Here is a 26,337-nt window from a genome sequence, read left to right on the forward strand (position 1 = left end):
TATGCTTCTTTTGTTCTTGTTTAAGTTTACAATATGAGGATCTTTCTTTGCAAGAGGTGTTGGGAGGGAGGTCAGAAAATGACAGTGCAAGTAATTGTAAAGTAAGAGAAAATTTCCCTCGTACCCTAAGGGAGGAAAAATGTGAACCACTTAGAAGTGAAGCTCTATGAAGCAAAATCTGCTGCCTTATCTCTGTAAATCATATGTGATGCTTTAGTGTTGAAAGAGACCTTATTGATACAGAATCAACTACAACAGATACATTTAAATACTTTGGCAGTGAAGGTAAGCAGAAGGTTTTCCTGTTCTTCTGCCACTTAGAACTGCTGGAAGTTGTTGTAAATGTTTGTAGAAACCATTGTATGTTGAAACAGTTGCAGCTGATTTTGCTTGAAAACTGAGTGAGCAGTCTGACAGAGAAACCAAATTGAAGTATTTCAGCCAAAACTACTGAGGAGCAGGAGAAGGGTACTCTTAAGTAACTGTTTAATTTTACTTAACGGATATTAAAACGTTAACTTGTGAACTCTCTAACTTTGGGCAAAACCCATAATAACTTGGATTTGATTGCAGAAACAGAGAACTAACATTATTAGTAGAGATTGTATCCATTTTTTAACATAAAAAAGGTCTATACGCTGTATTAAACATGAAAGCACAGTGTATATATACCGTATTCTATAGGAATACCTCTACAAATCCGGTTTACGTAAGTGATTTAGCTGTGCCCAAAAGATATGCTTTTTATCTCCTGCCACTGATCTTCACTGGCCTTCTTCATATTTTCTTTTTCTTGCTGAATGAAGTCTCTCCAAATTCAGGAATTTCTCAATTTCTTCTACTTGGTTTTGTATCATGGAGTTATGAATAGAACAGCTGTCCTCATCTCTGAGTGCACTTTCACTTCTTGCTGGAGTTACAGTCATGTGAGAAGACTTCTGCTCGTGCTGTAAAGCAGTAAATCCTTCTTTCACCTGACAGAACACAAACTTAGGAGTTACTAATGCAGTGAAATGCAGGTACAAAGGTTCAAATTGTTGGATTTTGCTGAGCATTAAGCAAGCAAGGAAATGTGTACAGAAAGATAAGTCAATTGGAAAAAATACATTTAATTTGAAGTGCTTGCTTCAGCTTTAATTTAGAAAACTTGATAATGACAAATACACTGTTATGTTAAGGTTTGGTTCATAAGACTTAGTACAGAAGAGTATGATTAAAAAAAAGACAACCTTGTATTAGAATGCAGATTAGCAAAATAGTTTAATTAAACAGTTTAATGTTGCAATTGACATTTCTATTGCTATGCAAGCATTTGATTAACAAAACCCAAAATCATGAGGTTTATAGTATTAACTCCCTCTCTGCTTCGCTGTATAGATTAGAAAGCAAACATCATTAACTAATGCAAGGTCTGTAATAGGTTTTTTTTTTATGTTAAAGATCTTTTGGTTCTTTGAATAGTTTTAATTACTATTTGATAGATACTTCATATCTATCCAAATCAAACACATATGGCAACACAGTAGGAAAACAGTTTGTTGCTTGAATGATGAGTTCTCTGCTCGTAAGCCAACACCGTGTGGCTCTCGGAGGCCAACATGCAGCACCAGCCGCCTGCCTGAGCGCAGGTGCACAGCACAGCCATGTTACACAGAGCCAGTGGTGCAGTGGTTCCTGGGGATCTGTAACCTGACATCTAATACTTTGGTTGCACGCTAGGGTAATTCTCTTAAGTGATTGCAAGATGAGGCCTTCCCCCTCTGCTCAATTATTTTTTAATACTAGGCAACTGTGCCCCAACCAACTGTAAGCCACAACGTCTTTATCAGGTCTGCTTGTCTTTTTAAGACATGAATTTTGTGCTAAAACTTTCCTTCCCCAGTGCACAAGCATTTCTTGAAGTTTGAAATATGAACAATAAACTTCATGCAAGTTGCTCACTTGGCCTGTTGCATCTGTGTAACAACATTACTGCCATGCAGCTGAAGACACTGATAGTTCAGGTCAGTAATGACTGTAATGTCATGTCCATTTCAATGAGGAAGTAACTTCTTCATTTGAGCAATAAAATTTTCAACCTATTAATTCTAGTGGCTGTATACGTACACTCTCCTATGCTCTTTCCCAAGGCCTTAGAAAGAAACAGATCATACTGCATTGCAAGCCACTAGTCAAAATCTCTATGGAATAGCACATGGGGCTGCACCTGTCCTGTACTAGTAATCCAAGAGAAAAACTTTCATTTAGTCTTCCTAAATTCATGTGGAAGTGAAATTTTCCAGTGAAATAAAGCCATGCCATGTTACTTGGATTTTACTGAAGGTAACAAGCATTTAGACCTCTTTGGAAAAGTAATTGCAGTTAGGTAATATATATAGCATTTTAACACAGTTCTGTGACAGTGGTTTAGAATAAAGCTTTAAAAAAAAAAATCAGCTGTCAAACTAAAAGGCCTCAGCATTTTTGTAATAAAATACAAGTAAAATGTGTCTTACTGCCAGCACCGAGTAATATGGCAACCTATGGGACACATATGCGTAAAAAACATTCATTGCTGAATAGTATGACTGCAGTTAGGGACATCTGTTTAAACTGAGCTGAGGATGCTTATTCATCCTTACTTTGGTACTCGGGCATGTACAGACTGATGTTTAAAACAGTTCTTCATATTTTTACTAGAATTTTAAGTGCACCTGTAGCATTTCTTTTTAATTTTTATCACTTTAGAGTACTGTACTTTGGTTGAATGAGATTACCCAAACTGTAGAAGGCATAAGTCTGCTCTAATTATAATCATACATGTTAGTCAAAACAAATAAACTGAGCAGCAAAAAAGACTGCTGAGCCCATTTTTAGTCTGCCAACAGCTTTTTCATATCGGTCATAAAAATGACAAATTTGAGGACAGAAGGTATTAGAATGACATGAACACAGAAGGGAGGGAGTGGTCTGCAATATCCCAGGCTGAGATTTCATAGATTAAGGATTTGGAAAATAATCTAAGGTCAAACCAGCAAGGCACTCTGTTCTTGTCCATCTCAGCTTTTACTTAGCCAGCACATAAGGAGCTTTAGTTTGGAGGTGACAAAGTAGATATAACCATAATCAGATAATGAAATACAGCTTTGTATTAGCTGTAGATTAGGTATTTTAGTTCACTCAATTCCTGGCTCCACCTCAGTGAGAAAAAGCAAGAGAGACACTGTAAATACCACCACTATGTTTGGTGAAAAATCTACCTCACTGTCATTCCCAAGTAGAGTCATGTTAGGAAAGCTGAGTAATTTAAAACATCAGTCTTTACTTCTGAATTTCAGAGAACGTGAATGCTAATGGCATTGAGAGCTGATTAAGTCCGCTGAAGTCAGCCAACTTTGTCGCTTGAAAACACTATACACCCCGACCTCAAACCTCATCGAAAGAAGACAGCCATAACTACCTGAGAAGTAGCTCTAGAACCTCTTCTAAAAAGGGAGGTCATCTGCAGTTGTAAATTATTGTATCACTTTTGAGTAATATGTTTAGCATTAGGTCAAATCCTAATAGAGCAGTTATTCAAGCTCCACAGTCTAACACAGATCTAAAAATGCAGTATGAGCCGTTGCTAGTGCCATCCTGAATGAAGTTGTCTTACAGGGAAACAATAGGTTTCTTCTTAATTCTCTGCTTTTACACACGTTTGTGTAATGTCATCCTAGTAAATAATAAGATAATGCTAAATATGGCATCACATAACTGCAACATAGAATAAACGGATAGGCTCTAATTCATAGATATGCTGAATTTTTAGTCTTTCACAGATTCTTTTAAATAACATGTTCCTATCCAGTAATAAAGGAAACAATCTTTTTATACTTTTACATACTACTACTTCTCCCTTTTTTTTCTTTTTTAACTCCTACTTTTACTGTAGGTGATGATTTTTATTAGGGTATACAATGAACTACCCTCTTCCTCCCCTCCCAAATAGACTGGTTAGCATCTGTTTGATTCATATGCTGTGACTTTTTCCTGCTGCTTTCTATCAACCTTAATTGTGAAAAATGGTGCCTTGTTGCCCTTTTGATATTATTTTGGAGATTGACTCAGTCTTAAAGTATCCAGATGCGTACAGTTGTACAAATATCTGTGGAATTAGCTCACTGAGGTCTGGTCCGCAATATTTTTAATTGACTTACATGTTCTGTGGGAAAAGAAGAATCATAAAAAGTCTTTGCTATAGCATTCCATTCTTCACTAGGGTCTCCCTGGGGGTCTCGGTGGATACTAGAGGTATTCAAAGTGTCGGCAGCTCTGTTAAAACTGGTAGAACCTGATTGACAAAAAGGAAATGGTAACAACTGCAATTTAGTCTCTAGGCACTAATTGTAAAGTAACTAAACTTCTGGTTTACCTCTGATCTTAAAAAATCAAATATTTTTGTTTTAAATCACTGAATCTCTGTTGTAGGCTTTTCCCTCTTCATTTTTTTCTTTCACATACTTCTGCATCTCTTTTGTCTCCAAAGATGAGGTATGTTTCTACTCTGATTAAAAATGTTTTATATCATTTTCACATGTTAAGTTAATGACAAATTAAAATTGTGATTTATAGAAAATGTATGTATTCTGAATATTCTAACTGAATATATTTTTTCCAAACAGTATTACTTTAAGACTTACGTTCTGATAATGATAATAAAATATATAATTACTGCCATCCTGACATCATATTCCAGGGTGACTTGTAATTAAAAAGACATTCTAAATAGAAAGGTTTTTAGACAAACAAAGAACATTTTAAAAGGAGTCTTTTTGTAAATGGCTATACCTAATATTTCAGGAAATCAGGCTATAGCTATCTACTAAAGGTAGGAAGGGCAAATAAGTAGATTAATCATAGCAGAGTATAAGGCTCCAATCCTGCAGTGGCTTTATGCACTGCTAGTAGATTCCGTTGAAACCAATATCAAGTTCCTTGCAAGATCAAAACATAAGTGTACTTTCACAATTACTCATAATGCAAACAGTAGCTGTTCTGTCACTACACAGATGCCTGTCGATCACTGCTGCAATAGTAAAATCTTTGTTTTGCTATGAAAATACACGTTACCTCATGGTTACATAACAGTTAATTAAGAGTACTGTCATGTTCTTTTGGGAGGAAGAGGACAACGGTTATGAGTTTGTGTTTGTTTTCTTTTTTAAGAGTTCACCAGAAGATCTTGCCCATTCCCAGTTCATTCCTCCATTTACTGATGTGGAGTGGCTGCTCTCTGGGAACCAGAGTTGTATAAATAGTAAATTGCATTGTGGTTAGGCAGTAAAAGGAATTCCCTCACATAGGCTTAGTAAACTCTTTCACCAATGCTCTTCATCTCTAGGTCTGCCATATGGCTAAACTGTTTGTGCTTCAGTAAGTAAAAAAAAAAAAATAAATATTTAGGGACACTGTCCACATGGATTCCACTCTAGGTTTGCCATTTGGGAAAATATCTGACAACAAAACAAAACAAAACAAAAACCAACCACAGTAAATCTTGGAAGTCGCAGTGCTGAGTACCACAATGACTCTTAGGTGCCCTGACAGTAAGGTTCTCTAGTCTCCACAAGAGGTGCAGGACAGAGAGGCCAGCAAGCTGCAGTAGGGACCTATCTAAATTAGGCGGTATGATGAGAGTGAGAGGCACATCTGGGACCCAGACCCAGATCCTCACTGTGAAGTTTTGCTAGAATTCAAGAGGTGTGGTGACTGTACTGGTCACCAGGCAACTCATTTGGGGAACCAGAGGTATATTAAAATCCCTACCAACTCCTTTGGATGAACCTCTCACAGTCACTTCCTGGAATTACAGTACTTTGCATACAGAAAGGTTTCTGGCAAGAAAAGGAGGAGGAACACATGGAAGAACTTCAGATAGTGCTGTCTGTTCTTACAGAAAAGATACATGCAGAACATCACATAACTATGCATTCATTTTCTTGAAACAGGTATCAAAATTCACGTTATTAAAAGAAAGACCGTACCATCTGAGATCAGGATTCTGCTGCCTTGCTACCACCACTATTGTTTCAGGGACAAAGACTTTTCTGAAACTGAACTTCAAAAAATTGTGTGTCCGTATACAAATATACATAGGCAAGAGACCAAGTACAGAAGCAAAATTACCTATAAACCTAAATTCATAACACCAGAACAATATAAAGAAACCAGACTGCTGGTTTTCTGTCTCACTGCCACTGGCCGCAAAACTAAATGATGGGAGTTCCTTCTGCTCTTTGTACGTTCAAGGGGCAAAGCTCAAAACACTACATCAACAAAACCTCAGACAGACACAAACACCCTATATTGTGGATCTAGCTCTTTTGAAAAACATCTAAGCACCCAAAGCTCCATTTTTCCAAACAAAAGCAAGGGCTTTCATTTCTTCCAGAGCCTAAGAGATCATCTGCTTTTTTAAGCTTACAGCATGCATTAAGAATAGAATCCGCATGCAAGCTTTATTTTGAGAAAGGAAGGCACCGCTTATGCTATCTTTTACTCTGTCCAGTTACTGAAGTAGAGCAACATTTGTAAACATATTAGAGTCAGCTTACTGTAGAAATAGAGATGATACTTTTATTACTTTAGTAAAAGATTGAGTTTAGAAATGGCACTTTTAGTAAATAAATATAGGGGTAATCTAGCAGCTAATTTTATTGCAAAACATATAAAATACAGTTTTTCCACATTTCAGTAATGATTTAGAAACGTGGAATAAAGTTCATATTTACTGTTTTGCATATGCAAAATATTGCTTAGCAAATAATCACCAGCTCCTTGAGCACTCTTAACAGCTAGGTGTGTTGTCCAGAGCTTCAAAGAATACAAACTTCTCCTTTCACACATTCAGCACGTTCAGATGGTTTTAAGTCTCCATCTGAATTAAAGATGTACAATAAAATAAAAAAGTAAACTTTCTCTAAGCCCCATTCAAAGAAGCATCTACTGATTCAAAAACTACCCTAATTTTTATGCAAAACGAGGGCACTGAATAATTTCCAAAAGCTGCTCAGTACTTTTCAGATATATGCAGAGCCCTGATAGAGTATGCTCTACATCAGGGTTAGAAATGCCTATAAAAATTCAGTTTGTCATTGCACTACTTTTCTTTCACAAAGGGAAATATGAAAAAAAGTTTATTTAATCAGATAATTGAGCAAACAAAAGCTGTTTAGTTGCATTCATACTATAAATTAACAGAGAAATCTGATCTTTCAATTTTTTTTTGCCATATAACTAAAATGTCAGAAGGTTTACATTTTTCTAATGCTACACTAAACTTAGATGCAGAAATTTCACATTTTGATAATTTTTCTAAGTATATTCAGTACATGCTTCAAAACATAAATGCTTATTTTTCTTACCTAGTCCTGTTTCTCTTCTGTCAACATTTTCACTAAGATTTTGAGACTGTGTTTTTGAAATAACCTTTGTGTTTTCCACTGAGCGTGGTAGTTTCTCTTTCAAAAGGGAAGGTTCCTTGGAAGCTGAAGTCCATGTAGCTTGACCTCTCATTTGATTTACTCTTGAACAAGAACTGAGGTCTAAAAAATTTAAGTATACTGGAGTTTTCTCAGCTTTTTTATCTGAGGTTGAAAGATCAAAGGATGACCTTCCACTTATGTTTACTAAATTTCCAGATGTTCTCATGGGTAAAGAGCATGGTTCGTTCAGGTGACCCTCAGCAAACTTCCTTCCTGGAACTGTACTATTCAGTGAGTCTTTTTTCTCTTTTAACAATGTGTTATTTGTTGAATTATTAATCTCCAGGGAATGTCCATTTTTGATGGAGTGTCTCTGAATATCATCATTAACTTTTTTACATAGAATTAGTTTATCTGTACTAATTCTATCTGTTGGGGTTTTTTTATGAGCAATTATTTCAAGACCATCAGACTTTACTGGAGATACGGCTTCAGCGTTCAAAGTACATGTATTTGTAGCATTCCCTGTTTGTTCAGTACTGTCTTGTTCAGGTTGCTTGCTGTGCGTGTCATCCACATTTATTCCTCTTTCTGTTTTTGGGGGCATATATTGAAAGTACCTGAGAGAGACATATTATCACTGTGTTCTTTTGTGGCATCATCACCGCTTGCATTACCACAATAAACGGTTAGCAGATTTTGAGCATCAGTTGCTGGAACACCAGTACTCCTCAGTGCACCGCTTCTGTTTATGTTTCTGGCATTGTCATTGTAATTTCTGTCTTCAGCATCTACATGTGTCTGTTTAAAAGGAAGTTTATGTAAACCACTCAGATTCAACATGTTTTTTTCTGTTTTATGTAATCCATTGCCTACATAACTGTCACTGTCCAGCAAACTACATTTTTGGTATTCTGTTTGAGAATTTTCTTTAATATAAGATAGGATGCCAAAACTTAATTCCTTAGTTTGATGATTATCTGTATTTCTCTCACACACAGCATTCTTCTCGGTGCAAAGAACCGCTTCAGACTCGGTTTTGGGTGCTTCAGGTGTAAGGGCACTTTTGTTGTATTGCATGGTATTTGATTTTTTATCTGCCTTAGTACAAATTGATTCATCTGTAATATTGCACAATTCTTGCTTGCTAGAGTCGGTCTCCTGACTTCCATTTTTCTTGCAGGTACCTACAGTGTCAGTACTGTCTAAAAAGACCTTTCTTGTTTGTGTGTGGCATGCTGCCAATAGCTCAGTGCTGTCCTGTAGTTTTTGTTCTAAATTTGCATTGTTTTCATCCAGTAACATTCTACATGTTGCTCCTAGATTTTCTGCTTCTTTGCACTCAGTGACATGTATTTCTGAGGTCTGTCCTTGGGTAATTAAATCGGTATCTGTGCAGAGGGTATTCCTGGGAGAAGCCTCCCTTTGCTTTTCTTCATAAGGGCTAGCAACATTAATTTCATCCTTAAAACTGTTTTCAAGAACTTGTAAATCTGTTAGAGTAAGTGTATTCTCTAGTTAGTGATAGATAACCCAGAGGTTAAGTAATGCTTTACTTTTACAGTTTAAAATTTCCAAAGAGGTGGACTCAAGACTAGTATCGCTATTGATCTTTCTTATCTTACATTACACACACAAGTCTATCAAAAAGTTACTGAAGGTAAGTATTGCATTATGGTAACTTGCAAAATATTTATAAACTGTTCAAACAAAATATATTAACATTCTGTAGATTTTAGATATGGCTTATAGTTGAAATATTTCCCAGCTGATACCTGTCAGCCTTATTATTGAAAGGGGTCTTCATTATGAAATTGTAACACATACTTAATCAACCATTGTGTGTCTACATAAAGTTTAAGTCACTGGTGACTACTGCAACTGTATTTGTCTTTATTTTTGAAAGTGGCATTTTTAACTAAATGGAAAACAAAACAAAAAAACTGTTTAAGGGACTATGTTCATACCGAAAGGAATATGCTATGACTTGATGGTAGTGGGCCAGTGAGGAATAACAAGCATTTCAATATCAGAAAGGTGTTTTCTGAAAGATACACTCGAAGGCTGTGAGCACTGATCCTTTAAAGCAGCCACTTTGCAGGTAATAAGCTTTTAAATTTCCACTTATCTTTGCTACATTTTAGAGACCAAGCATTAGAGATGAAGTACATTTCCTTTAGGTGGCTTCAAAAAATTACTTATTGGAGTTACAAAGTGCTTTGTATAGAAAAGTATTATGATTATCCACATGAACAGACCTTCATTGTCCTGTGCGGCGCAATCACTCACTCTCTGCCTTTTTACATTGTTTTATGGGAAAGGGAAAGTCCTTGGTTTTGCTTCCTAACACTTCCATACACATTATAGTTCTTCCTAACCCCTATTCCCTTCTTGAACTGGCATGCAGAAAGAGTATTGCAACGGCTTGAGGGGTTGCAGCACACAGATCTTACTTATGTCCCAGGGCAGCCACTGGAATTACTGTGCTTTCATTCAGAGCTTTGTGAATTTATCATAAATAGCACAACTGACACCAAGAATTTTACTGTTGGTAGCACAAAAACATTTAATTCAGGATTCAAGCATTCTCTTGTCATATACTGTAAACATTTATCCTTTCTTCAACAATACTACTTAATCTCTATTATCCATGTAATGTTATTACTTTGTTCTATCTGTAATTCCTCAATGCTTAAAGAGTAGTCCATTGTGGTTTTTACTTCAGTTTCTTCTTTGTGTCCAAAATTACCGTCTTGTCTTATTAGAGATTGCATACACGCATTTTCTTTCTGAATAGCCTGTATTTCACTGTCTTTTGAGTGTTCTTGACCACTCTAGCATAAGAAGGAACAAAAGATTATACATATTTTAATAATTTACTACAGTCACTGATAAGATTTAAAGTTCAGGACTTAGATTTAAAATTTTTTTTACAATTCTGATGGAAAACAGAGACCATTTACCTGAAGTATACAAAGTTAATGTAAATGGAGAGAAAAAAGCAGACTAATACCCTAGAAGAGTAGGAAAGAAATTAGATCCTGCTATATTACAGTCCACAGAGAAAAGTTATACAGATTGATAGAATTTCTCAGAGGAAGGAATATGTGTTGTACATGTGCTGACTGGATCACTCCCTCTGTCTGCTGGCTAAATCAGTGACCTGCTCAGTAATTAGATGCAGAAAAAACCTGCATGATTGTTATTTACACTCAAACACATGTGCATACACACATATATTAATGCTTTTTTTTCCCCTAACAAACCACCTAGGATCAAATAAGGCTTATGAATTTGCAATTCCTGTCAGTCAGTTCCTCATTCCCTCCCAGATGGCTTTTTAACCTGAAGTTGAGTCAAATTCAACAGGAGTAGAAGCCTGAAAGATGTGTCTACTTAAAGTTTAAGTCACTGGTCTACTACTGCAGCTGTATTTGTCTTTGTTTTTGAAAGTTGCATTCGATAAAGTTCTGTGAAAACGAGGAGCTGAATAGTAAAGGAACACCCTAATAAAACCCCACGAAAAAAAGGAAAAGATGCATCCTTTATCATCATCAACTGTTTGGCAGCTGAAGGCAGGAACACGTGCTAGCTCTTGCCCTAAAGATAGTATATAAAAGTAGGTAGATGTGGGAGGGAGCAGGGGTACTGCTTATTCCACACAAGATGTGAGAAAAAGCTGAAGATACTTGGGTGAGACTGGAGGTGTTGCAAAAGGAAGACTGGGATATGGGAGGGAGTTACAAGCGCTGTGCTTGGGCATCAGATGTGTGGGGAGGACAGAGCATATTGCAAAACGGAGGGAGGCATGTAGACAACACTGGTAAAAAATGGGATTATTGTAATGGTGGCACAGTAGATGGTGTAGAATACAAATCTGCAGGAAACAATTTTCTACAGGTCACAGAAACATCCTGATGCTCCCAGCTTTGCTGATTTGGGGGAGGGAGGAGTCATGGTGAATGGAGGAGGGTCCTAAAAATAGTTTTCCTCTGCCAAATACTCCACCTTCAATTTGAAGTTTCAATTGAAATTTCTTTCTCTTTTCCTCGCGTTTTGTAATCATCGTCCCTGTCATTCTGATTTGAAAATTGCAAATATTACATCTTTTTTGTTTTCTAAGGTTTTAATTAGTTAGTTTTGCTTCTTGGCTATATACAGCCTTGGCATCACATTTTCAGCCTTTTCTTTTCAAATACAAATATTAGAAATTTCCTTTTTCTTTCATGAAAGCTGTAATTCTTCTATAATCTCTTGCTTTTAGGAGCTGTTTTTTTAGACAGAAACACCAAACAACACAATATAACTGTGCATATTACTCTTTTGTACAGGTATAAAACAGCTACTACATTGGAACTTACCACATTTGTTGGTATGGGCTGAACTGCTGAGTGCATCTGAAACAAACATGATAAAGTGTTCTTAGAAAAGGAGAAAGGTTACATGATTCCTTTCCAGATTTTCAGATGGGTTGAATAAACCTAGTTTCCATTAACTTCAAATGGCCATTCAGCCCTTCAAAAATAGGTCCAAGATGCATAAACCAAAACGCCTACATATCAAAACTATTAAGCCTGGATTTTAATTTTTTCCCTGTGATTTAGTAAAATCTAACTAAGCAACATACATATACCTAAGATGACTGTGCTGGTTTTGGCTGGGATAGAGTTAATTTTCTTCATAGTAGCTGGTATGGGGCTATGGTTTGGATTTGTGCTGGAAACAGTGTTGATAACACAGGGATGTTTCCGTTACTGCTGAGCAGGGCTTACCCAGAGTCAAGGCCTTTTCTGCTCCTCACCCCACCCCACCAGCGAGGAGGCTGGGGGTGCACAAGAAGCTGGGAGGGGACACAGCCGGGACAGCTGACCCCAACTGACCAAAGGGATATTCCAGACCATAGGACGTCATGCTCAGCATATAAAGCTGGGGGAAGAAGAAGGAAGGGGGGGAACATTTGGAGCGATGGCATTTTGTCTTCCCAAGTAACCGTTACGTGTGATGGAGCCCTGCTTTCCTGGAGATGGCTGAACACCTGCCTGCCGATGGGAAGCAGTGAATGAATTCTTTGTTTTGCTTTGCTTACATGCGGGGCTTTTGCTTTACCCATTAAACTGTCTTTATCTCAACCCACGAGTTTTCTCTCTTTTACCCTTCTGATTCTCTTCCCCATCCCACTGGGGGGAAGTGAGCGAGTGGCTCTGTGGTGCTTAGTTGCTGGCCAGGGTTAAACCACGACAATGACCTTTCCCTCAACAGAATATTTCATACTATGAAATTCAAAACGTTCTCAAAACCAAATCTCCTTGTACATATACACACAAAAGAATTACAATAACCCATTGCTAGGTCTAGCCCTATTCTCTAATGGTACACAGCTGTATTACAAATTATGTTAAACTAAATTGCAATTTGAGTCTGTAATGAGGTCTGACATTGTACCTTTCTTTTAAAAAAGGCCTTTTGTTTAATTACTATTCCACAGGTGATCAGTATGAAGAAGTTTACATACATTCTAAATTTCATGCCCCACAAATAATTGCAGGGATTTCAGATTGCACAAGGTGTAAAAATAAATATATGCATATTTCCTGGCAACACTTGGAGCCATAGTCAAGATCTAAATCATAGCCAACACCTTGCCTTTTTATGTTTTGCTAGACACTGAGTCATTACTGATACAAGGTGAAATTCCACAAATTAGAATAATCAATGTGATCTGCTGCAGTTCCTGTAATTTCTTGGCAGTGTTCCACTGGAGATTTGACTCAGCCTAACCTGCCTAGCTTTTGAAATCTTATGATCATACAACACAAAGTGGTATGGCAATTTGCCATAACATAGTGTAAGATATATATTTAGAAGACATCTCAGACTTTTTTTTGCATTTATGAGCATATGCTTTAAGCTTATCTGCTTTCAAACACAAAGGGTTATCTTAGTAAGCACAAGTACTGTTTCATGAGCAACTGATTGTGTGCATTGATTCTGCATCCTAAACATATGTGCTGGTTTTGGCTGGGATAGAGTTAATTTTCTTCATAGTAGCTGGTATGGGGCTATGGCTTGGATTTGTGCTGAAAACAGCATTGATAACACAGAGATGTTTCTGTTACTGCTGAGCAGGGCTTACACAGCGTCAAGGCCTCTTCTGCTTCTCACCCCACCCCACCAGCGAGGAGGCTGGGGGTGCACAAGAAGTTGGGAGGGGACACAGCCGGGACAGCTGACCCCAACTGCCCAAAGGGATATTCCAGACCATAGGACGTCATGCCCAGCATATAAAGCTGGGGGAAGAAGGAGGAAAGGGGGGGACATTGGGAGTGATGGCGTTTTGCCTTCCCAAGTAACCGTTACGTGTGATGGAGCCCTGCTTTCCTGGAGATGGCTGAACATCTGCCTGCCGATGGGAAGTGGTGAATGAATTCCTTGTTTTGCTTTGCTTACATGCGTGGCTTTTGCTTTACCTATTAAACTGTCTTTATCTCAAACCCACGAGTTTTCTCACTTTTACTCTTCTGTGTGTGGTGCTTAGTTGCTGGCTGGGGTTAAACAATGACAACATAATTCATATTTCATTTTCATTCAAAATAATAATAATTTTTAAAAGTTACACAATTTGCATTATACCTTGTAGAATTCATACAGCTTTGGCACGATGAGTACTCATTTCAAGCCTAACTTCCATTGCATTATTAAGCACATACCAGCAGATATGTATGTGTATATATTCATATATGTGTGTGTATGTATGTTTGTGCGCTATAAACATACATACCTGTATGTGAAGAAATTGATTTTAAGTTTAATTCTAAAATATTATTGGTTTGTCATTTTACTGACAATTCATAGACTAGTTCTAAAAAAATAATCTGTCTTTACAGTCCTAGTGTCTTCCTATTTTCCTAACACTGAAAGCAAAATCATACACATACAAAATGAGTTTTCTCTTCTTTGAAGGATAATTCAGTATTTGGATGTAAAAACTAATGGAAAAAATAACCAATACTCAACAACAGAATACAGTCAATGCGCAGGGAAAGTTTTTCTTACGGCTTATAACTCTTCCCATTTTTTCAGTCTTATAAAAGACTGGAATATAAATTTGCAATCCAGTTTAAGCAAGGGATAACACATAGCTGCAGGGCTACATGCTCTTCCTTTTGCTCCAAAAGACCATCTTCATGTGCTTAACCACTTGTTGACTTCTCATATGTGCTCTGAATATAGAGCTGGACGTGGATTTGGTTCACCCAGCAATGCAACCTCAATTCTAGTTCAACCTGCACTGCATAAAACAGTCTTTTACCTCCTGCATTCATTACTTGTTGAGCTTGCTATGCCTTTGATGATTCTTAAAGATGCTAAGTGAAATAAAGGCTGGGTTTTTTTTAAACTAAAACTGAAGAACTTAGATAATCTATATGTTGATAAAACGAATCTTCTGATCTGTCCCATGTTAGAGGCTGAAATTAGTTCCTCTGAGTAGAAGTGGACTTACTTCCACGCTTCCAGGGAACTTGTATACCTATGAAGTCAATGGGTCTGCCACAGTATTTGAGAAATAGCCATAAAAAACCATGTTTGTGAAATGGGATTTAGTAAAGGTAGATTATTTAAGATAACTGCTATCTATTATGTATAAATTTATTAATGAGGTAACATCTCAAGTTTCTATGATATAAGCGCCCCCCTGGATGAAAGGGGAACATTCTCTGGGTACAGTAAGTTTTAATGGGATCTTTGATCACTGATTACATCAGATAAATTTTTAGGTTTAGCAATGTCAAAGGAAGATCAGTGGACATGACAGGCATGTCATGTCTCTCATTCTCTCATATTTTTACAAGAAACAGAAAGTACTGCAGCTATTAGAGACACTTACCTGCAGATTTTCCACTTGCTCAGAATGCTGATTTCCCTGAGGAGGATGATAATCTTCAAGATGTCTATGAACTCCTTTAAGGGAATTCAGCTCATTTTTAATAGTGTCTATTTCTCTTCTCATGTTTTCCTCCTGTAATAATTGAGGGTACACAGAGCACACAAACACAGATCTTTACTGCATGTTCAAATACGTAAACCAGTATTTTACAGGGGTATCAACAGCTTAGCAATTAAAGTAAATCCATAAAAGAAAGTATAGATGCTAAGGAATTTCTTTGTACAAAGTAAGATAATTTTGAGCTCCTTCATTCAAACCAAAATTTTAACCACATTTCCATTGCAGGCGATACCTTTTATTAATTGGTTTTTTTCACCATTTACTTCAAGTAGCAATGCTCAAAAAAGTAAGATTTGTATTTGTAGCTTTCTTCCTTTTTTGGCTCAAAGATAAACATGCTAGTCAACGTTCATTCTCTACCTACATTGTCAAGAAACTACAACAGCAAATAATTTGCTTGGCACTTTACTTCTGTAAATAGCCTCAAGTATCCAGTGCTGCTTCAGTGAGTATGTAACAATTAAACTTCTGTATTTAGAACAAAAAGGATGGTCAAAAACACAAGTTGTAAAAAGAACAGAAGGGCAATTTTACAGAAATACCTTCATTTAATTTACAAATCTTTCCAGAGCAGTGTATAATGTTAACATTATCCATGATGACGCTATACTTTAAGATATTAAAAGACCAAATTTCTAGTTAGCCATAGCAGAAATATGGAGGGGGGGGGGGGGAGAATCTTCCAAAGAATGGTTGCAAACATTCCTGAGAAATAAGCAGGGCCAATTCCCATGTCTATACAGGAAACTATGGTATAAGACTCTCCTAGGAATCAGGGAGATCAAATCTTCTCAGGGTAGTGAGCATCAGAACAGTTCAGCTATTTTGTAGTCTCATGGTTGCAGTCATCTCCATAGTGGCTGCACTCAAGACTTAGCCTTAGACAATAGAACTACAAGGACAACTTTGCATTATTTCCCCACAGCCTCCCTGAGAATCTATCTACCAAATTCAAAACGCTACTGGCAGTAGGTGCCAATTACGTAGAAATAAAGACAGACTATTAAACAAATGCTGCTTAGAGTCCTGTTTCCACACACTGAACAGATCTTGTCTTATTGAAGAAGTATTAATCTTTCTTACTTGTAAACATGCATTTACTATTGCAGACAATTTTTACAGCTACACTATTTTGCTAATTATTTTGGATTAAATAATTACTGAAGTAGTCTTTAAAAGTAATGAAGTAGTAGAAAGAATGGCAAATATTGAGGACAAATTATTGTTTAGGTGTGCACAGAAGTGAATTCACTGAGAGGACACACATGTTTTTACCTTTTCTTATCCCCTTTCACCCCACAGTCCACATAATTGAATAATTCCTGTCAAATCAGGACCTCTGCTTTAATGCAAGCCTTCAGTATCTCTACATGATTCAGTTTGAGGTTGCTTTTTTTTTTTAATGGGCATCTGGCCCTTCAGAAGTACCTTTAGTCTGTGTCACTTCAGTCTATGTGGCTTTACATTCATTTTTTACTATATGACAGTTTACTCGTAGTTTTTTCAGGGTACAAGAGTGCAGCCTAGAAATGCTGGTATTCTCTGAATAAGTTGTGTAAAAAAATTGCAAATTTCCTGAAAAATACATAAAATTCAATGTAAATTAAAAACTCCATCAGCTTCCATGTCTAGGTAATGGCAAGTGTGTAATTCTGGAATATTTAAGTGCTAAAGTTAATGTAACACCTAATACCCTGGCTCTTGCTTTACAGAACTGCAGGAAGTGTATTGACCTTTTAGAGCACAGAAGTCAACATTTCTCCTAAATCTACCTTTTAAAAATATTCATTTCTAGAAGAGTCTGCATTACTGAAAAAGAAACTGGTTGTTTTTATTGTATTATTTCCGCAATATTTTCTTGGCTTTTAGGAATTACCTGAAATGCTTGATGACTATTTCAAAAACCTTTTAATACTCTAACATTTAATTTAATAAACCTACATCTTTTTTCCAAGTTCTTAGTGCTTTCTCATGCTCATTCTGAAGATTAAGGAACTTTTCTTCATTTTGCTTTGCCTTCTCCCTTTGCAGCTCATTATCTCTTTCAAGGGTCTGCAATAAAATTAATTATCCAAAAAATAATCAATACCACATTAATGAATTTTGATGTGTTTTATGTTGCTTGGACCTTTGCTTCTAACATGCTGGAAGTGCCATACAGATCAGTGATAATGTGCTATCTCAACAATAATTTTCATAAATTAACAGAAAGGTGCTTATAGTTTAGCTAACAGGAAACAGGGGGAGGTTATGAAAAAAGAAATGGCTATAAAAGGGTATAAAAACACTTGCCATTATTCAGTTTCACTGCATAAGTTTTAATGTGCTGAAAAAGTAATATAAAGTCCAGAGATGAGAAATATGAAATGTAGCGCAATCTAGACCCATTGTACTTAAAGAAAAAACTACAGTATACTCAAAGAAAATATTTTTATTTTTCTGATCAGTTTTTCTATGCTAAATTGTTTATTAACCTATCTTATAAACTGTATAAACTTTAAATTCTAAAACATATCTACTGGAACATGAAGTTTATGTCTGATTATCCTTTAATTTATTTTTATTAGATCACAAATAGAATAGGAGTGCATTAAAATAACAGTAATATTAAGTTTTATACTATCATAATTGTACTTGCAACATTTTGGGGTTAACTCTTTCAGCTTTACTGTGCTAAATTAAAGCAGTCTTGTGTAAATCAACAGTAACTTCACACACATCTCAGGTAGTGTTGGAATTTTTATCCTATCACATTTTTATGGCAAACAATATGGAAGATAAAGGACTTACTGCATCCATTATTTACTATATAGATGACACAAATATATTTGGTAATGTAAACATAACTTTAATGCATGTAGCTATATGACCAGCCACACATTTATGACTTGGCTGAGCTTCTTTGAAAGTTTACTTGAAAAATGTTAAGTTATGGAGGCAATACTCCAAAGCAATTCCTTTTGACTTAATCTTTTAACTAAAAATGAGTCTACTTCTGGATTCACTTAACATCAATTTTAAAATGCCTATGTTAATTTAGCTATGCTATTAATACAAATATATTTTACAGGTATTAACCCTAGGAAAATTCAGACTACCTTGCATTTTTATACACATGGAAAAAGTTGTGCATAAGAATATAATGGATCTTCTCTGACAGATTATATAATTAAAAAGATGAGACAATTCAACAATACATTGTCTAAATAATCGCACTCTGATGTAGCACCTTTCATCCAGTTCTATAAACTAGGAGTCCAAGACCTCTTCTCTTTGATGAACCTGCTCTAACTCCAAGGATGCTTTTACTTGCGTCTCAAATGCAACCTCCTCTGAGATGGAATATAATAGTTATTTGCAGCATAACTCTTAGGGCAAAATATCAGGAGTAGCAGATGAATAGAACTGATCATATATTAAAGCCAATCGTACAGAGAGGGGAATACCTGAATTCCTCGCATTCTCAAGTATTGTCATCTGTTAAAGAATTCTCACTTGTTTTTCTGAACTCATAAGGACATTGGTATCCTAGCACTAAGTATGCATAGATAGAATGAGAAAGAACAGTATGATCCTTCTTGAATGTTACCTTGCAAGTTTAAGTATTCTGTCATCTCAAGCCCAAAAATAAGCAGTAATTTTTTGTGAGTATATGAATAAAAATATTTCCATGGGACTGTACAATCACTCCTTCAATTTTTCTATTATTCTCAAGAAACTCTTTTTCTTGATGAGCAATGGCCACAAATTTGACAGGGATGTAGGACAGAGCATAAGAATAATACATAACCTTCAGACACCATTCATCATATTGCAGTTCTAGAATCAATAAAGACGAAAGCAGTAGCTCTCAAATTGGCAGGAAAGTGGGTAGACCCTTCAAGTTATATATTCAGCTCCCTATTTTGTAAGTTCCATTTGTTGCTTTAAAAAAAATGACACTGCAAAATAAGCAGTTAACGTTGTCTCATTCCCTGGAATATCCCGGTAATTGTATCAAACTGTCAGCCAAATGAGTAGCTATAAAAAGCGACAATATTTTATGACTACTGTTTAAACAGAAAGACAGACATTTCTGACAAATCAAAATAACCCCATGAGTTCATATGGAAAGAACAAGAACATGTGACACTCACTTTTAATATAGCATTGCATTTACATCATGCTGTTTAAGGGAATCGCTGCGTTTTATGCACATATTTATCGGGTTTACAAAAAAATACATCTGTTAAAATACCTAGCCACTTTTATGTTTCCAGATGTGATTTCTTGAAAGCTTATCACTCATATGTGCTTATATAAATGTTATGAATCCTTTAATTCCCATGCTCAAGTGAGAACATCTTGGTTTTGAGAATGCACAGAATGCTCTCACAAAACTCAACTGAGATCAAATCTTAGCTGATCTTAAGTGCCACAGTGAAGACTAAGAAGGAATATTTACATCAAACTAAGTATTGAGGAGTTCTCGTATAGTCAACAGAGCTTTCAAAGGTTGAATCAAGAGCCTCTTATTAGTTATCCGTGTCTTGTAACACCAATTTCATCTACAGTACTTATGCCTGCAAGAAATTACCTTTGAAGACTACACTGAAGCTTTGATGACTAGAAATAGTTTGTCCTGTAGTTAGAAAAATAGAAAACATTAATACCTTCCCAATGTCTAATATAAACAGGACCCAAATCAAAGCAGGCTCTCTAATCAGAATTAGTATAATTGCAATCAGAAATCAATTGTTGGCCTGTACAGGCTGCAAAACAGAGACTTGTACTCAATTCATACCTTAACAACAAGAAAACAAGCTATACTTCTCTTACACTTGTAGACATTTATGTGGAGTCTTCAAAGATATGATTCACAGTTACCATTCACAGTTTTAGTTGGAGCTTTAAGGCATACTATAAACTTTATCTGAGATGGGAAACAATAGCTCAGAAATACTATCAGAAAAAGCACTTTTAGAATATACCTGCTATTCAATAATCCTGACACAAAGATCCTAAAGGACCCCCGCATTATGAAAGTCATCATCAGTAAGGTTATATACCAATTAAATTATCTGGAGCTTCTGGTTCAATTTACAAAGTAATTTCAATCATCTTAAAAAATAAAATGCACGTTACCTTCTTACTTTAACAAAAACCAGTATTGTACAAATAGCAAGTAATCCAGCTGTTTCACTGGACCCAACATACAAATAACAGAAAATCATGCTACTTAAGGCAATTCTACAGCCAAGGGACTGTTAAATTAATCTTTGTAAAAAGTTTCAAACAAGCTGTGCTGGTTTTGGCTGGGATAGCGTTAATTTTCTTCATAGTAGCTGGTATGGGGCTATGGTTTGGATTTGTGCTGGAAACAGTGTTGATAACACAGGGATGTTTCCGTTACTGCTGAGCAGGGCTTACCCAGAGTCAAGGCCTTTTCTGCCTCTCACCCCACCCCACCAGCGAGCAGGCTGGGGGTGCACAAGAAGTTGGGAGGGGACACAGCCGGGACAGCTGACCCCAACTGACCAAAGGGATATTCCAGACCATAGGACGTCATGCCCAGCATATAAAGCTGGGGGAAGAAGAAGGAAGGGGGGGAACATTTGGAGTGATGGCGTTTTGTCTTCCCAAGTAACCGTTACGTGTGATGGAGCCCTGCTTCCCTGGAGATGGCTGAACACCTGCCTGCTGATGCGAAGTAGTGAATGAATTCCTTGTTTTGCTTTGCTTGCATGCATGGCTTTTGCTTTACTTTTTAAACTGTCTTTATCTCAAACCCACGAGTTTTCTCACTTTTACTCTTCTGATTTTCTCCCCCATCCCACCGGGCGGGGGAGTGAGCAAGCGGCCGCGTGGTGCTTAGTTGCCAGCTGGGGTTAAACCACAACACATGGTAAGAAAAAACACAAACCTTTTCCCATTAAACCGTGCTTTGTCATTTTACTTTTTTTTTTTTTTTTTTTTTTTTTTTTTTAAAGAGCCGATATAGGAAAGAGGAACTGGAGAACTCTGAAGATTCATAATGAACTGGTGGGACTGTTCTCCAGGTTGAGAAGCATCTCTTCTTGGTTCTAGAGCACTCTGAGACCAAAGAATTTTAAGTCATGAAAATCCAACACTCTAGACTAATATAAATACAAGAACCTAGACGTCCGAAATCAGTGACTTCTCTTTCTCTTCCAGTCACTAAAGCTTTATCCAGTACTACAAAGCAGGTACTTTAATTCCTAGTGAAATTTTAGCTAGTTTCTGATGGAGAACATAATTCATCTTTAACCTTGTTTCATCAAAATGCAAAATTCATATATTTATATTGTGGCAGAAGGCAAAATGCTTACATCTATTAAAAGACAAAGTAAAGCCTTATGTGAAGTGAATCTAGTTTCAATTTAGCATAGAAGCATTTACTTAGAAACAAAAGTATACATGCACACAGGAAGTTTAACTTGAAATTAACTGAGATCCTAGTTCAAAACCTTGGCCTCGCAGGCCAAGCAAAGAATGGAATAGTTGTGGTTATGTATGGACAAATAGTAGATAATAATTATTAATAGTCCGATTAATGGTTGTACCTGAACTCTGCATGGCACATCTGACCAGAAGAGATATGACCTTAATCTTTAGTGCACTTTGGGCCAGTCTGACTGCTAATGTAATTTAGAATCTAAACTGTTCTGAGCCACTTTTACACACTTAAAGAGGAACTGAGGAATGCTGCAACTCCACACTCTCCAGCGTGACTACTTACCACCTCTAGCATAAATATGACACCAGACAACACAGCAAGAAATGGCTAAGGATATGCTCTTTCTTAGGCCCTCTGCTCTAATAAAACTGGGGACAAGCTCTGGCCATGAAGATCTGAAATTTGAAGTATTTTCCAGAAAAGAAATTTATACCTACATGAAAATTATAAGAAACAAAAGTCATAAAATAATTTGATTTCAAAGTACTTGAAAGCAACCCCCAATATGTTCTGGTTTTACCCTCCAGAAATGGCAGATAAGAATGGCAACCATGATTTACTTTAGGAGGAGAACTAAAAGAGGGAAACCACAGACTGCGCTTCAAGGTTCATGCTGACAGTTAAGGAGCTGAGGGAGCAATGGTAGTGAGGTCAAAAGTTCTGAAAAGCATACAAATGTCTTTAACAGCCCTGGACTTAAAAAATACATAGCAGATAGTAGCAGCTTGTCTAATCAAGAAAAATCTGACCTGATATTCTTCTTTCAGTGCATTTAATTCACTTCCCATTCTAACATTCGTTTGGGTTATTCGCTGAAGCAGCTCCTGCACACATTGTAGAGAGCTGAGAATTTCCTTATTAAAACAAACAAATTAAGATATATTGAATAACATTTTGTTTCTGAAGTTTAAACATTAGATAATTTATGTCTCTTCGATTAACATATTTATTTTTTATTCTGCCAGTGTTTACAAAATCATGTATATAAAAATGTACTCCAACATCAACAGTGGGGAAGGGCCTGTAGGAAGAAATCAGAACAACTCCAGGTTTTTCTGGCCTTTTGCCTTGGAGAAGATAACATTATTATAACTTATAACTTATTTGTTTTTAGAGAATTTTCTTATAATGAAAATGAACAATCCATTGATACTTTAAACATACTTCAGTGCAAATCTGAATAAAATATATCAAATCCAACCCCACTGTGAGTTCAATTAATCTAACAGAATAATTTTATGGTACCATATTACAGTTCTGGAAAATATGGAAAATCCCAGAGAAATTATATGACAGGCAAGTAATCACTTCCATTAATGGATCACCCTTATGTGACATTATTCTGTATCTCCTGAATTAAATCCTAATAGATGTGAACTACCACACATTAGCTTTGCATCATATGGTGCAAGTATATCAGATTTTGCTGTCACTATCTGAATTTTTGTGGTACCTTCATCAAGACTATATTGTTACTTCAAGAAGAGTAAGTTCTAAAAAAAGAGCCACCCAAAATGAGTTGATTAAGGTGGTATAGATTTACAAACCCATGGTTGCTGCCATTAAGTTTGTTGCAGTTAGCTGAAAATGTGGATGGAATGGAGATAGAGTCATTTTATATTAAACACTACAAAACACATTTCCAAAGATTCAAAGACAGAGGGAATGATCTAGCCAAGCCAATCTCTTCTCCCTAAAGACTAGAACAGCAGTTACTAAAAGATGACCTGCACAGGAAAAAAACGTGAGTTTCAGGCAGAAGACAGTCTTAGATGTGCTCGGTTGCTTCAAAATATATTGAGAGGAACGTATTATTGAAACAAAGTACTTCCATATACTTGCAAAGAGCTTTCAAATTTATCTATTTTTGGTTCTATTATATTTACAGATACAGCTATCTACTAAAAATAAAATCATTATTTTGGGTGTACTCTCATTTCTTTTCATGCATGTATACTCTTATGCAGAGATAAATAATACTTTTGCACTGAAGCTTAATTTATGTTTAGTTCAATTTTACATCTAGAAAACTGAACCACAGAGATGTGGAATGGCTTGCCCAGTGTCATCTGACAGGTCGGTAGCAGAGCTGGCCATGTCTTTTAAATCTAGTACAGTGTTCACTCAGCTAGACAAGATTGCCTCTCTGCATACAGTTCAGTGTAAATCAGCTATAATTTAGATAGTATATTGAGCCTCAGTCCGAGAACCACTGAAGTCAACATCTTCAGTTAATCCAGATGGTGAATTTGTAGTGCTCTATAATACAGAAATCCAGGTCTTCTAACCCAAGTTCTTGGAGAAAACATGTTGTTCATCTCTATATTAGAGCCCTCCCCAGATTTATACCAAAACCCTCCATATGTTAAAACCAACAAACCAAACCCTAGCAATTCACACAGAACAAAACAGAGAAACAAAGTAGACTCCTTCTCTTAGATAATACATATAGAATATGCATATGAATTATGCTACAAGCATCTCCATATAAATGCTTTGAGTGCATTCAGGACTGTGGGAGTAATGAGGCCTGAGTATGTGTCTCATTTTTGCCCCGTGTTTCTTGGCAAGTATTTTTAAAAAGCAAACTCAAAATGCAAACAGGCTTTTATGGACTGGAAGAGTACTGCTGGATTAGCCTTCAAGGAGTGCTCAGTGGCTATACAAGCAAGCTACTCCTTTTGTCCCTCCCTGAGAACGAGAATGATACACTTCTCTAACATGTTTGGTTTAATGAACTGCAGAATGAAAATTCTGCAACTGTTTAAAGAAAAAAAAAAAAACAACCACTCTTCTTACGCTTAATATTCTGCAAAGTAGTGTATTATGCTGTTATTACAGGGAACATAATTTTTTTGCTATGTTTGATACTTGACTCCATGTACCTTGGTTTGAATAGCAGGATTTGCTCTGGAACGTACCCGAGTTTGTCACAGAAGACAGTCTTAACTCTGTTCAACTACGTATAGGTGTAGCTTAATATTCTAAATGTATATGTTCTGTATGAGTGGAACACCATTTCCTTTGTGTATGATTGACACATGATTCCAATTTTACCTGGTTTCAATACCAGCAGTATTATAATAAACTGTTGGCAACCAGAAAGCAGAACAGCAAGCATGTTATGCAAACCTTATTGCTTATTTGTACTGAACCAATATGTAAACAACTATTTCATGGGTATACCAGATTTCTCTCATCTGAATTCAAAGACAAAAGTTAAGACTTGGAATAAAGTGTCAAACAATGGACTTTGTTCTGGTAATACACTTTCTAAAAACTGAGGAGTAAGATCCCATTTATGTTAGTATTAAAATATTTCTGAAGAGTAAACAAGGGAATTTCATTAGTTTTAATAGCTTTAAGAAACTTGAACATGAAATATAGCACATATATTCTTAAGTGATTTTTAGATAGCAAAGTTATATTAACTCACCAGCTTTTCTTCTTTAATGTGAGTGTTTTCTTCTTGAACTTTTTTACTAACTGCTGTCTCCTTAAAAAAAAGAGCATGAAGAACAGTAAAAGGCATTTAAAATTAGTGTCTATTTTCTTTAGTAATATTGTATTAATGTGATATTATGAATCATCATAAGGCTATTTAAAGAAACTGAATTATCTTGAAATGTCTTTTTTTTTTTTACTATAAAATTATATTCATAGCATATTTACTTCCCTAGAAAAGGTTGTTCTGGAAATAGTTTTGTTATATTGTATATGCAGTTAGTAGAAAGGAATCACTAATCTGTGTACATCAGAGAGATCATTGCCATGATGTTTGCTGAATGCAGAACTGAAAATATTCACCAAAAATTTAATTTGTTTAAATTCCAAAATACCATTCTGATTTTTTGTTGCAGTTCTTGAAGCTGTTTTTCCTTTGCTGCAAGATTGATGTTTTCTTCTCCCACCCTGTACTGAGATGTGACCTTGGACCTTATCAAGTCTGTAGTTACTTTCTTCAGTTCCTTAACACAGGAAACATGTATAAATAGTTCATCCAGTATAGGCATTGCAATTCAAAACAAAGACAAATCTTTTAAACTATCTTGAGTCATGCCCTACTTTTAAATAATGTATGGAAACAACAGAATAAATTAGAGGAACTGAATTTTGTAAGACTGGACTTGCTAAAATTTAAACTTATCACACATGGCTAAAAGTTTATTTTCAGAGGTAAAATGTTATTGTGCTAATTTTACTCTGAAGTATTTATGTTACTTAAGCATTTTGTTGTTTTCTCTTCCAAGAAGTATATTAGAAATGGACACTAAGTTGGTATTGGTAAAATCTCCTACACCGAGATATACAATAGGAATAAAGTACCTATTATAACTACTGTGTACATTCCTGGGAATCAGGAGGAAAAAAGGAACAGCAGCGACTATCTGGTAGAAACAGGAACTGGCTATAAATTTGGAGGATCTTTG

At 36.1% G+C, this 26,337-nt stretch overlaps 1 protein-coding gene across 1 annotated transcript in view; it reads right to left on the minus strand.

The window, feature by feature from the left end:
• Positions 1-137: 137 nt before the first annotated feature.
• Positions 138-26,337, minus strand: part of CCDC73 (coiled-coil domain containing 73) — a 91,303-nt gene continuing 65,103 nt past the window's right edge. The window contains 11 exon segments of the mRNA XM_050896865.1: positions 138-974; positions 4,179-4,312; positions 7,386-8,048; positions 8,051-8,938; positions 10,111-10,279; positions 11,807-11,842; positions 15,331-15,462; positions 17,392-17,502; positions 22,657-22,761; positions 25,344-25,403; positions 25,747-25,875. Of these exon segments, the coding sequence (XP_050752822.1) occupies positions 765-974; positions 4,179-4,312; positions 7,386-8,048; positions 8,051-8,938; positions 10,111-10,279; positions 11,807-11,842; positions 15,331-15,462; positions 17,392-17,502; positions 22,657-22,761; positions 25,344-25,403; positions 25,747-25,875 (2,637 nt within the window). The 3' untranslated portion in view covers positions 138-764.

This window comes from Gymnogyps californianus, chromosome 5 (assembly GCF_018139145.2).
Source record: "Gymnogyps californianus isolate 813 chromosome 5, ASM1813914v2, whole genome shotgun sequence".
Classification (NCBI taxonomy): domain Eukaryota; kingdom Metazoa; phylum Chordata; class Aves; order Accipitriformes; family Cathartidae; genus Gymnogyps; species Gymnogyps californianus.